Genomic DNA, 13,317 nt, shown 5'->3' with positions numbered 1-13,317 from the left:
CTGCATCTAACTATTGGTGGCAAATTGTAACAATAAAACAGAAATATGTATAAATGAAAGCTTTAAATAAATAAAGGCGCAAAATTGAAATGAAAATTGAAAGAAAGCAAAATAATAATGAAATATTTAAAATAAAGAAATGAAAAGAAATAAAACAAAAGACAATAAAATAAAATGGGCTCTTAACACTCATATACATTTGCACTCCATAATTTTTCATTGCATCGCTGAGATTAAAAATTTTTGCGGAATTTGTGTGATGATTTAGTTTTTTTTATTAAAGTCCCCTTTTTTCTTTTAAAATTCTTCTATTTATAAATCCTAAGAATAGATTTGCTCCTGAAGAATCTTAACTACGACCTAGTTTCTCCTTTTTTTTAGGCCACGACCTAACCTTGACTTTGAAGAATCTTCATGCTGGCCTCCCCACGTTATGTCTTGCTTTGGTCTCCAAATCCCACGTTTTTGCATCGTGTTCACATTTAACCACATGGTGTATCTGGTTTCGACCCCGATTCTCGACTCACACTACAAGAAAAACGTTGAATACCATCGGATTTACCGTCGGATTTAGTGTCGGAGATTAGCGGCGGATTTACCAGCGAATTTACTAGCGAATTTGACAATAAATTTGTCGGGTAAAAAAGTTACCATCGGATTTGATATTTTGACGATAAATTCGCCGTTAATAATTGGAGGAAAAAAACAAAAATTGGCGCGATCATTACCGTCAGATTTAGGGTAAAAAAAATCTAACGGTAAGGTAATTAAATGAAATGCGCCATTTTGGTCACAGGCTGTGCGTTACCGGTAGATTTTTCCAAGGGTAAATCCGCCGGTAAAATTGACCTTTTGTATATATACATGTGATTCACCTAACCCTAGCCGTCACTCCCTCTTTTCTTTAGTTCTTTCCAGTTTCATCTGATGAAACCCTAAGATAGTAATTCTCTCCAGTCCACCTCTCCTCTTGCTGTTGTCCATCATCCGCCATCATTCCCTTTCCTCGCCGTCTCGCTCCCCTCGCCGTCTTCGTCACGTCAGCATCGCTGTCTTGTCGCATCATGGTCGACGTATTCGTCGCGTTAACGTTGCTGTTTTCATCGCTCTTCATCGCCGTCTTCGATACTGTCTTCTTCGTCGCTCTTCATCACCGTTCAGAAGGAGAGCGGTCTTTACTGTCGCAAATTTCAGTAGTGTATACAGATTTCTTCATTCCAACTTTTAAGTCTGGAATACTATGAATGTCTTGAACGCATTTGTCAGTTGTAAATTATTCCTTCTTCTATTCAATATTAAAAATGTATAGTATTGTTTGCTGTTTCTAATTGTTCAGATAGAAGATAATTAATTACATAAGTTTGTTTTCTTTATTGAAAATATTATGATGCTTTTTTTTTATTGGGAATTAATTCTCTCTTTTCTTGTTGCAGTCTGAAACTAATATGATTAGAGTGGTATCAAGGTGGTATCCGTTTAAAGGAATGCAATTATGTTCAATAGTTGTTTACTTTCAATAAGATGAGAGTGGTAAGATAAAAAAAATTTTGTTTTAATTTCCAATTTTGTTCTAATTTTCCGTTTGTTTTAATTTTCATCTTTTGTATTTGTCGCAGAGAATCGTGCTCTTTACCAGCGCTCTGTATTAAAAACTAGTTGATTTTTTTTCTTTGATTATGTATTATAATGGAAGCTGTATAGAAAAAAATAATGAGATTATATTTTTAGATTGTTATTAATATGTTTAGTATTTGGATATATTTGGTTGTTTTGAGAATGTTTGGTATTTGAATATGTGTAGAATATGATCAACATGTGATGTGTGAATTTGAATTATGATTTTTAACTATATGATTTGTTAATTAAGATTTTGGTTGTTATTGTAAATCACTAGCCATTATCAAAATGATGGCTTGTACTTTGAATTTTATTAGTTTAGAAATGATTAAATTTAAATATTTAAAATTATATATTAAATTTATAAATATTTTTTTAAAAAAATTAAAATTAAAATTTATTGTTGAATTTATCAAGAAAAAAATCCGATAGTAATAAGTTTTAGAATTTTGCCAATTAAAAATATAACTGCTGCTAAATCTGTCGATAAATAATTATTGATAAAGATTTATACTGTTAGATTTATTCCGTTTCTAAATCTGATGCGTTTCGCTATAATTAAATATTTGAGCCGTTAATCTCATTCTAAACGCCTATGAATTGTAGTTGAATTTTTTTATAAGTCGAAATTCGTACTAATAACTGCTCATAAAAAAGAATTCTTCTTTGATGTTTGAGCAATGAGCACTCTGCACGTTTATTAGCAAATTGTTATACGCAAACTCAATGAATTGTTGCCACTTTGCCACCATGCCTTCACGCATTACTGGAATTGCAACAAAAACATGATATATAATTGAAGTTTGAATGGCAAAGCCCAAAGAAGCATATAGCTAAAATAATAAAATATAGAGATATTTCTTTTGCCAGCCTTTACTTTAAATAAAAAAAATTAATAAATTGGTCAATATTTTTGTGACATCTTAGACCAGGGATTGTGGGCTAAAGTTATTATGTGGTTTATTACGTGTTAATGCAATGCTATTATTCTTGGTTGCAATGAGTAATATTAATACGGAAGCATACCCATCACTTAACACTGCTTTTATGCGTATCATATAGTCTTTGTAGCTTAGAAGCCAAGACTACATTGAGGATCAAAAGGCAATTAATTAATTCAATAGAAGTTTAGGGTTACTAGATTTTCTCCTCTTCTAAAATTTACTAAGTAATCCCTTTGCTGATTAAAAAAAATTAGAGAAAAGGACAAATAGGTCACTGATCTTTTGTCCCACATACATTTTTATCTCTGACCATTTGAAAATATTTTTAAGTTCCTTAGCTAGCGTTTGTTTTGAGGTATTGGGACAAAGACTGAGAGACTGAGACTCAGTATTATGTTTGTTGGCTCAGAGATTGGTACTAAAATTTTTGTCTCTGTCCCTAAAATTTCAGTATTTCAGTACCTCCAAAAAGTGAGGACACAGGGGACTGAAATTTTTAGAGACAGATACTGAAACTTTAATAACATTTTATACCTAAAATACGCTCATTTCAATTAATTAATTCTAATTTTACCTTTTATAAAAATTAAATTAGAGTTTCATTCTTGTTTTAGTTTCTGTCTCCCACTTTGCACCAAACAGAATACTGAGATTTATTTCTGTCTCTATCTCTTAGTCTCTGTCTCTCCACCAAACACTACCTTACTTCCTTAAAAGTTGGACAGATTAGTCCCTTCATACAAACGCCTCTGTCAGACCCAACTTTTAAGGAGGTGAGGGACTTAAAAGTATTTTCAAATGGTCAGGGACAAAAATGTCTGCGGAACAACAGGTTAGGGACTTATTTATCATTTTCTCAAAAAGTTAATACTGTGAAGATTAATTTTAAATTTTCATTTTTTGAAACAATTATTATTATACAGTTTGACAACAAAAGAAAAGAAGAAAAAAAGGTGATAGTAAATTATTAAACCCTAAAACCCTAGGTTTTTTTTTTTTTTTTTTTTTTTACATAACCCAAAACCCTAGTTAAAAGTGAACGAGAGCTTGTGTAACTGTGTATGAGACCAAAGCACTTACCAAAAACGAAGTACTATAATCTTTTTAGCATAGATTATATTTAATTCAAAATCTTTTATGTAATTACATAAAAATACATATAATTTAATACGTAATTATTATATATTTATATATAAATACATATATAATTTAATTTATTTTTAATATATATTATTTTGGTGACCAATTTCAATGCACACCTAGCATAGTTGTATTTAAGTTTATGCATAGATGAAAACCTTTTCTTTTTGACTGGGATTTTTTTTTTTTTTGACAGGGAAAAGATTGTTTAGTCATTTAGATTAAGAAAAAACATTGTTGAGGAAATGAAGCCTCTCTCAGTTAATATCTGGCCCACCAATTTTCAGCTTCCATCATTTTATAGCGATGGTAGGCCCATGAATCCTTATATCGACCCAACTAATATGGGCTTTTGTTGGGGAATAAAAGGACTTTGCTATTGGACTCCGCTATTTCAAAAATGAAAAAAGTTATTTAAAAATGTAAATTTTAGTGACCCAAAAAGAAACAAAAGAGTTTTGAAAAAGGTTTATTGGGTAATTGTGTTTACAAAATTACAGGGAAAAAATATATGATTTTTGTTGGTTATAGATCAAAACAAATTAATCAATGCACATCAAAAAAATTACCAAAAAAAAAAAAACAAATTAATGAATAATTTTATTTTTTTTATTAAGGATTTAACTAACATATACTCAAAAGTCACATGATAAGAGTATAAGACTGCTATTAAAAAATATAAAAAAAAATACATTAAAAATTTATATTTTTTGTATTTTTAATAAAAAATTTAATTTATAATCTTAACATGTACCGTTAGAACAGAAATTAGTTGCTAAACTTTTTTATTAAATATTTTGTAATTTGTTTAAATCATGCCTTGCTGGCTTGCTTTACTAATTTTTCTATTTACAAATAGGATTTTATTAAATACATTGATTGAGAAGATATAAATAGAAAGTGATTTTCCTTCAATATGTTTAATAAATTGATAATTAATAATTAATAATTTTATTAATCAAATAACGTAGCAAAATCCTTAGAAACAAGTAGTTGCCTTTTTATTTCCAGTAAAAATATTGAATAAATTATTATTTGTACCCATCAAAGATACAGATGCTGACAAATGTACTCATATAAGAATAAAACGACAATTATAACTACAGAAGATGGTTTCTGTGTGCCAAGAATACCCGGATGTTGGTTACACAATTGGTCCGTTAGGGTATTCTTGGCACACGGAAGCTATCTTCCGTGGGTACAATTGTCGTTTTATTCTTATATGGATACATTTGTCAGCGTTTGTATATTTCATGATACAAATGGTAATTTATTCAAAAATATTTAATTTTTTTAGTTGAAGATAGATATAAGATTTTTAATTTTGATATGAACCCGTTAATGGAGTATAGCAGCGATATGGGGGTTATTGGTGTTTCACGGATTTGTGACGGCTGGATAGCAGAAATCGGTGGCACCGAGTGGTAGGAAGGAAATTGTAGGCACCGATTTCAGGACGGGCATGGTGCACAAATCGGCGGGACAGATTTGTGTTCCCTGTCCACGCGTCACGCATGCAAGCCTCCCTTGGTTGGCCCGTGACTCCCTTGGTACAAAAGACCAATGTTCCCCCGATTTAGCAGTATCCCTTTCACTCTCTTTCACTCTTCAACACACACTCAACCCCACCATTTCTTCCTGCATCACCATTGTTGGACCACAACAAATCTTGGACAGAATTAAAAAAAATGCCAAGAAGACCAAAAATTAAAGAAGTAAATTAACCAGAGCTTCATATTGTTAATTATCTTGGAGATCCAAATTATGTAAGTTTTTATTTTTTAATAATCTGATTTAATAATAATAATAGTGATAATATTAAATTTGATTAGCAATATATATTGTAATTACACTAAATAAAGATTAATCATGTATGTGTGTATGATTTTATTATTAGGTGGTTAGAAATAGAAATTAAAATAGGAATTAATCAGGTATGTATGTATGTATGATATGGTAAGCTCTACAGAATAATTAGAAGTAGATTGTAGTTATTATTAGCAGTAGTAATTGAGCTTAATAATTTATTATGATTAATAATAAAAATTTAATAAATTATTTTATTTATGATCATTAATAATTAAATTTTAATTTATTAAAATTTAGATAATAAATTAGTAGTAACTAAACTTAGATTAGGAAATTATAATAATAATAATAATAATAATAATAATAATAATAATAAAATTAGTATGTTGTTTTATGAATAATAATAACAATAATAAAATTAGTATGCTGTTTTACGAATAAATAGTTTATCAGTCGTGAAATTATTCTGGTTAGTTAGTTAAAGTTAAATAATTTTTGTTATAAGGTAATGAATATGATTGAAGGATTTTTGTATAACAGATTTACTGTGTATGTTTGAAATGCAATTATGCTGAAATTAGTTATAATGGACATGTAACGATAATTGTGTTTTTGAGAATATAGTTATATTATACTAGTACTTATAGTGGAAATGTGATATTATAGGGTTCACGAATGTTGCTGTGTGATCATTTAAAGCCACCGGATCCATACAACCAAATTGTTGAGTCACACTTACGCGAGACTAGATTTTATTGTTTCCCAAATTGGATTTATCCCATGTCAATCAGCAATGATTAATGCTCTGATTGAGAGATGGCGGTCTGAGACTCACAGGTTTCATTTTCCGGTTGGTGAGTGTGCCGTGACCTTGGAGGATGTGGCGATAATTCTCGGTCTGCCGACAAATGATCTTCCGGTTACAGGACCGACCATGAGTAGTTTTGAGGCATTGGAAGCCGAGTGCTTGCACCAATTTGGAGTTGCACCGAGGAAGACGGACTGTAGAGGGAGCTTTATAAAATTAACATGGTTTAGGGGTTTAAGAGATTGTATAGTGTTGAATGATGTTGTGCACATTCAGATGTATGTAAAGTGTCACATAATGTTGTTATTTGGGACAGTTCTGTTTGGAGATAAGTCGAGTTCAGTTGTGCATTGGAAATTTTTACCTTTGCTCCGTAACTTTGGTCAGATCATACAGTTTAGTTGGGGTTCGGCATGCCTGTCACACTTGTATAGATCATTGTGTAGGGCAACTCGTGTCGACTGCAAGGAGATGAACGGTCCATTGACACTGTTGCTCACTTGGGCTTGGATCCGGCTACCATTTCTAGCGCCGATTCCCGGCAATCCCCGAGTGTTTCCAATTGCAAACAGGTAAGTTTGATTAAAGTATGCATTGAAAGAAGTGATAGAAATTGTTTTTTGCTTTCCACAAGTTAACTAATGGATTGTCCGACGGCAGGTGGCGTAACTGGGACCGTAAAAACTATGCCTACCGATATAATTCGCTTGCGCACTACAGGAGGTTGTTGGATGATCTACAAGAAGGACAGGTATGTTGTAAAATACAATTACCGTATGTAACTTGTTTAGTGAATTAATTGTTGTGTAATCATCTGACTGGTTTGATGTGTTTGGCAGGCTTATGGCATTGGAAACATCGACCCAGACGTGATTCCTTTAGACATCCATCATAATTCGGTTATCTGGAGTGCCACAGTGCCATTTATATCTTTTGAATGCATCGAGTGGCATGCATCTGATAGAGTCAGGAGACAATTTGGATTGACACAGGGTGTTCCTAATCAAGAGCGGGATCTAGGTGCATCACACGGCGAAGTTTTAACTGGGCCTAAGAATCAAGATTGGGCCAATACCCACTCTTGTTGGGTGATGCAGTGGACCAATCGGTATAGGTGTATATTAAGTTGATGCTTGGGGAGAACAGACTGGAAACAGGATATGGTTCTTTCAAAATAACCCCAAGAAACATAGGTCATGCGCTTGGCATCAATGCAACAGGTAACTAGCTCAAAATTATAGGTGTATATTAAGTTGATGCTTGGGTGTATTTAAGGTTGATGCTTGGGTGTATTTGAACCGACTTTGATACTTTGTTGTTTTCCTTTTTGTAGGAAAACTGTTTCCTCAGAAAGTCGTGTATAAGAAACTTTCTGAGGATGACAAAATAATTTTTAGAAGATTCCAGGGTAAGACCCTCAAAAGTCTTACCGATGAGATGATGGATATCGGCATTGGTAACGAAGAGGAATGCCTAATGTTCAAGAGGATTTTCATCCTCTATATACAGATGGCGTTCCTTTTGCCAACGACAATAAACAAAATCTTGCCTGTGCACCTGGCCCCAATTTTTGAGATGGACGGCATCTCGGAGCGAAACTGGGGGGCCATGTTTTGACCTTCATCGTCAAGGGCATCACAGATTACAAGGAGAAAAAGAAGAAGGCAATTGATGGCTGCTTCTTTGCCCTGATGATAATATACTTTCATCTTTCAGAAAACAAAGGCAAGAAGAGGGCTGAAAGACCACCAAAACCATGGATTGCCAACTGGAGTAAGGAGCAGTTGGTCGAAAGAATGAATGCAGAAACAGAGGAAATTTTGGTAAGTTGAACATAATATGTTAGGTGTATATTTATTTATCTGAATGCTGCTAAATAAATTATCTGATGTTTCAGGGGATTGTAAACATGGCGCAAACAAAAAAAATAGAGAAAATAAAAAAAAAGAGAAAAAGGAAAAAAAAACAAGAAATAAAAAAAATAAAAAAAAGAAAGGCAAGTTCAACATCCTCTTCGGAGAAAGAAACAACTACTAACAGTGACAGTTCTACCTCTGAGTCTGAGACTCAAGAAGACTCAGAGGATTCAGCAAGAAAACACCCCAGCAAAAAGGAGAAAAAGTAAGTACCATACTTGTGTGTAATTTCTTTTTTGAGTTGGGTGTATTTTGTTGATCAAGTTGGGTGTATGTAGTTTATTATGTTGGGTTTATTTCGTTTGCTGCGTTGGTTGTATATTGTCCATTCAGTTGGGTGTGTCTTGTGCATTCATTTGGGTGTATTTTATATCTTTAGTATATTCTAAATAATGATTGTTTGCCTTACAGAATGGACACCAGAAAAAGAAAGAAGAGTCAAGAGGAGTCAGATTCTGATTCAGAATCTGAATCTGAATCAATTGATGAGTAATATTCTGAAATTATTACTTCTTTCTTTTGGCTTCATTATAAAGATTTCATGTATTAACTGAAGTGTCTCTTATTAACTTATAGAAGCGAAAAATCATCACCGGCGGAGAAGGAAAAGAAAAAAAAAAGACAAAAACAACACCAAAAAAGTAAGCACTTCTTTGGATAAATATTCTGTGATAAAATTACTTTTTTATTTTTGATTCATACTTTTTTTTCCACCCAGAACACAACCAAAAAAGAAAAAAGTTGTTGTGGAGGATTCATCTCCTGAAGAACATCAATACTTTGATGGGTACAGTACCTCGTTAGCTATATTACCGTTTATCATCGTAATTATTTTTGTTAACATCTTCTTTTATGAATGTAGTGAGACATATGAAATATCAAGTGAAGAACTAGATGAATTACTAAGGGGAAACGTTGAAAAATCTGTTGCAGAGGGGTATGTCTTGTTGGGGTGTCTATTTCAGATTTTGGTGTGTTTTCTTTGCTAATAATTGTTTCTTGTCTCGCAGGGAGAACCAAGCTGACCTGCGATCGACAGAAGGTCGCTATGTCTCCTCTGAAATGTAAGAAGATTTATTTAATAAAGTCTTGTTATCATGATTTGAGTGTATTTTGTAGAACCATTTGGGTGTATTTTGTTGATCAAGATGGATGTATGTTGTTTATTAAGTTGGAATATTTCGTTTGTTGTGTTGGGTGTATATAGTCCATTCGATTGGTTGTATCTTGTGCATTCATTTGGGTGTATTTTATACCTGTATCTTATTTTGTCTGGATAACATGAAATCTGTTTAGAATACCAGCTGTGAACTTGGGAAGTGATGATCCTTCCTCTCAAGGACGCACAGAACAGAGTAGTGTAAACCAGCCGTCAGAGAGCATGTAATTTCTCTTTCAGATAACCGTTACTTTTGTTCTTCTATTTCCTTCTACTTCTAATTCTATATATATATATATTTTTAGAAAAAAAGCCCTTTATTATTTTATTCAAGAAAAAAAGGCAGGAAAAAAAAGCAAAAACTGCAAGTATGTAAGTTCTCAAAAAATAAAGCCTGTCTTCTTTTTGAATTGTTCGGGTGTATATTTTGACTTTCTTTGGGTGTATTTTAGGTTGAGTCCGGCTGATTCGAATATGATGGTTGTGAGGGAACAGACACCGTCGGATGCGCTTGCAATGTGAGTTTTCCAAGAATATTTTAACCTTATAACCTTATTATTTTCAAAGGCGTTGTTAACCTTTCATTTTTCTTCTTGTTTAGAGTCCCGATTCAAGTTTTTGTGCCGGCGTCCCAAACAACCACTGTGCCGAAACTTCAAGAAACACCTGAGACAGATTTTGAACCAACCCCTCCGCTACAGATTGAAGGAACTACAGAAACGTAAGAAATAGTATTGGGTGTATATTTGTTTAGAGTTTGGGTGTATATTTGCTAACAATTTGGGTGTATATTGTTCCTGATTAGTTTTTTTTACGCCATTATTAATTTTGTGTAACTGTGCAGCACTCCTGAACCCCCCCAACAACTTCAAGAAACCACACCCACGCTTCCCCCAGCTCCATCTAAAATGTAAGTTCATCAGACTAAAATCAATATTTGCTTATGATCCGTATATTCTTACTCTTATAATACGTTATACATGATGACGCAGTCATCCAGACGCAGAAGACGTTGCTGCCCTGATGATGATGGCACGGACAGCATCCTATGTTCCTAAAACAGATCCAGTACCATCATTCAGCCTTGGCTTGACTGATTCAAGCCAGGAGGGAACGTCAACGCAGGAGACAGAAAGTGCAAAATCTCCAGAAGCTGCAAATTTGATAGAACAATTAGACGATTTGGTACAAAAAATAGCAAGCAGTGCGGCGAAAGAAAAAAGTAAAAGTCCACAAATTCAAAAGGAGACTGGGGGAGAAAGTTCTGGGAAGTTTGAAACTCCTGAGGGAATAAATCAGATTACGGATGATATGAAAGAAAAGTGCTACATCTGGGGGACACGACTGAAGACTTACGCAGATGGCTGTACTGACAAGTATGACCACATCTGCACTCTGATGGCGCAAGATAATTACATTTTATTTAGAATGCACCTTGCATCCCTCCAGGCAGAAAGTTATATAGAATCTGAGGTAATATTAGAATAACATTAATGTTTTACACCAAAGTTTACTGCAATGTTTATTAACGTAAATTGTTTTTGGCATATATTTCTAGATTGTATCTGCCATGTGCCACATCCTCAACCGGAAAAATGATAAAAGGTTTCAAGAACAAGTATACTGTCTGCCCCCGATATTGTGGTAAGTTGTGTAGTCATTTGGGTGTATTTAAGGTATTTACTTGGGTGTATTTTCAGTATTTCATTTTTTGTTTCGCAATTGTTGCAGAGCATGGCCCTTTCGAAGCACCCAAAGGGGGAATTCATATCACCAAAAACCAATAAAGAATTCAGGGTGGAAGACTACCCGAGTTTTATTCCCTTCATAGATGCAAAAAAAATAACTTCTCATCCATATGTAAGTTTTCATTTGCTAAATTTGTTAGTACCGTTCTTTACTTATATGCTGAATAAAATAACACACTGTTGAAATGTGGCAATCTTTCAGATTTTTGCACCTGTTTGCTACTCGAGCCATTGGTGGTTATGGGTGATTGATACAACAAAGCGGAGATGTCGTATACTTGACCCGCTACACAAAAAAGCTCCAAGCGATGAGAGAAAGCAGCTTAATAAATTCACTGTAAGTTGCCTCTGTGTTCTTTACTTTAATAGATAGGTCTATTTCAGTTCAATATAAGGTGTATGTATGTTCTGTTTTGGGTGTAATTATGTTCTCTTTTGGGTGTAATTTCTTCGTCGGGTTGGGTGTATTTTGTGGAACCATTTGCCTTTGTATCTTGTGCATTCATTTGGGTGTATGTTGTTTATCAAGTTGGGTGTGTTTCGTTAGTTGTGTTGAATGTATATTGTCCATTCAGTTGGTTGTATCTTGTGCATTCATTCGGGTGTATTACTGATTTGTTTTGGTATTTAAGGCATATGTATTTTCAAGATTGAAAGCATATGCTGGCGGGGAACCTCTGCAGAAAGACGAGAAGGGGAAGGAAATTAAAGCATCATATGTTAAAATATCAGGCCAAAAATCAAGGTATAAATTTGTGACTCTGAACATTAAACTTTCCTCCTAAATGAGATTTGTAATTTATTTTCTTCGTTTTCAGCTATGACTGCGGTATCTACGTTATGAAGTGGCTTGAGTTAATTGAGCCGGAAAATATTAAAAAGGGAAAGTATGAATGGGATAATTGGAAACAGGTAACTGTCTTTAGAACTATATAACTCTGTATTACTTTACTGAATTAATATTGCTGTTTAAACAGAATATACTTTTTAATTGTAGGAGGAGGTGGACCACTATAGAGTGGAGTATGCTTCGCGGATACTATTCAGTGAGATGAATAAAGAGAGAGATCAGGCAATTAGAGAGAGTAATGGTATAAGGCTGTCGAAGCCATCCTCTGTATTATTGAGTCCGTTTTGTCAGATAAATTCTGCTGATATAGAAACTGCGTAATCCAACTGCTGGGTAGTTTGTAAATTGAACAAATGCTGTAAATATTTGCCATTTATCAACAACTTTTATTCCATGTATATTTTTTTCCATATTTAAACTATCTGTGCTGTTAAACTGTGTGTGCTGTATTCAAAAGCTGTATTACAGGTGGTAAAATATGAAGGAAAAAATCAAGGCATATATAAACGCAAGTGTAATAATACACCCAAGATTGCATAAAATATACACCCAAACTGTCTGTGCTGTTAAACTGTCTGTGCTGTATTCAAAATGTATGAATTACAGGTACTAAAATATGAAGAAAAACATCAAATCAAATATACACCCATAACCTGCGAATTTTTACACCCAAATAAAGTTGAACATACACCCTGAAATCTATTCCCCCCACTGATGCTTTGAGACTAAAACCCTGAACCCTTAACACTTAAAACCTAAACCCTTACACCTAACCTGTAAACCCTAAAACACAAATATTATATATATGTATCTATATGTAAATTGTGAATTAACAAAAATACACCCAAAAGCACAGTGCTTCTACACCCATATTCTGAAAAACTATACATCCAAAGAGTTATCCCCTGCTGCTGGTACCCTGAACTGATAATTCATAACATGTCCTTGATATTGGCTGGAATTTGAATGCACCGCTGATGCAGCATCAAACAGGTTTATCTGAATATAGCACTCACATATTAGCTAAACTATTAACGAGAAAAATAAACTCAATCGCCACAAATTTAAAGAACATTACTTTTACCTCGCTTAAAACTTTCGTCTTCTTCTTCTTTGTGGCATTTGCGATCTGTTTGTCCAACTTTGAACCTAGCCTATTTTTTGGACGTCCTCTTGTTCGAATCCTTGGCGGGCTTTGAAGCTCGTTAACGGATTCCAAGTTGGCGTCTTCGTGGGATAAAGAAGATGTCCCCTTCCTTTTGGCTTTTAAAGATTCCATCTCAGCCATGACGTTATCGTACGGACGGTGCAGAATTGCAGTCAGTT

General features: G+C 33.8%; 1 protein-coding gene across 1 annotated transcript; it reads left to right on the top strand.

Moving 5' to 3' along the window:
• Window positions 1-6,303: 6,303 nt before the first annotated feature.
• LOC140180778 (serine/threonine-protein phosphatase 7 long form homolog) lies at window positions 6,304-11,180 on the top strand. Its single transcript, XM_072222072.1, has 5 exons — window positions 6,304-6,890; window positions 6,979-7,069; window positions 7,158-7,426; window positions 10,952-11,037; window positions 11,125-11,180. Exons 1-5 carry the CDS (start codon window positions 6,304-6,306, stop codon window positions 11,178-11,180), a joined length of 1,089 nt encoding a protein of 362 aa, XP_072078173.1.
• The last annotated feature ends 2,137 nt before the right edge of the window (window positions 11,181-13,317 follow it).

Source organism: Arachis hypogaea, chromosome 17 (genome assembly GCF_003086295.3).
Source record: "Arachis hypogaea cultivar Tifrunner chromosome 17, arahy.Tifrunner.gnm2.J5K5, whole genome shotgun sequence".
NCBI classification, from domain to species: Eukaryota; Viridiplantae; Streptophyta; class Magnoliopsida; order Fabales; family Fabaceae; genus Arachis; species Arachis hypogaea.
This window is presented reverse-complemented; position numbering and strand designations above follow the sequence as displayed.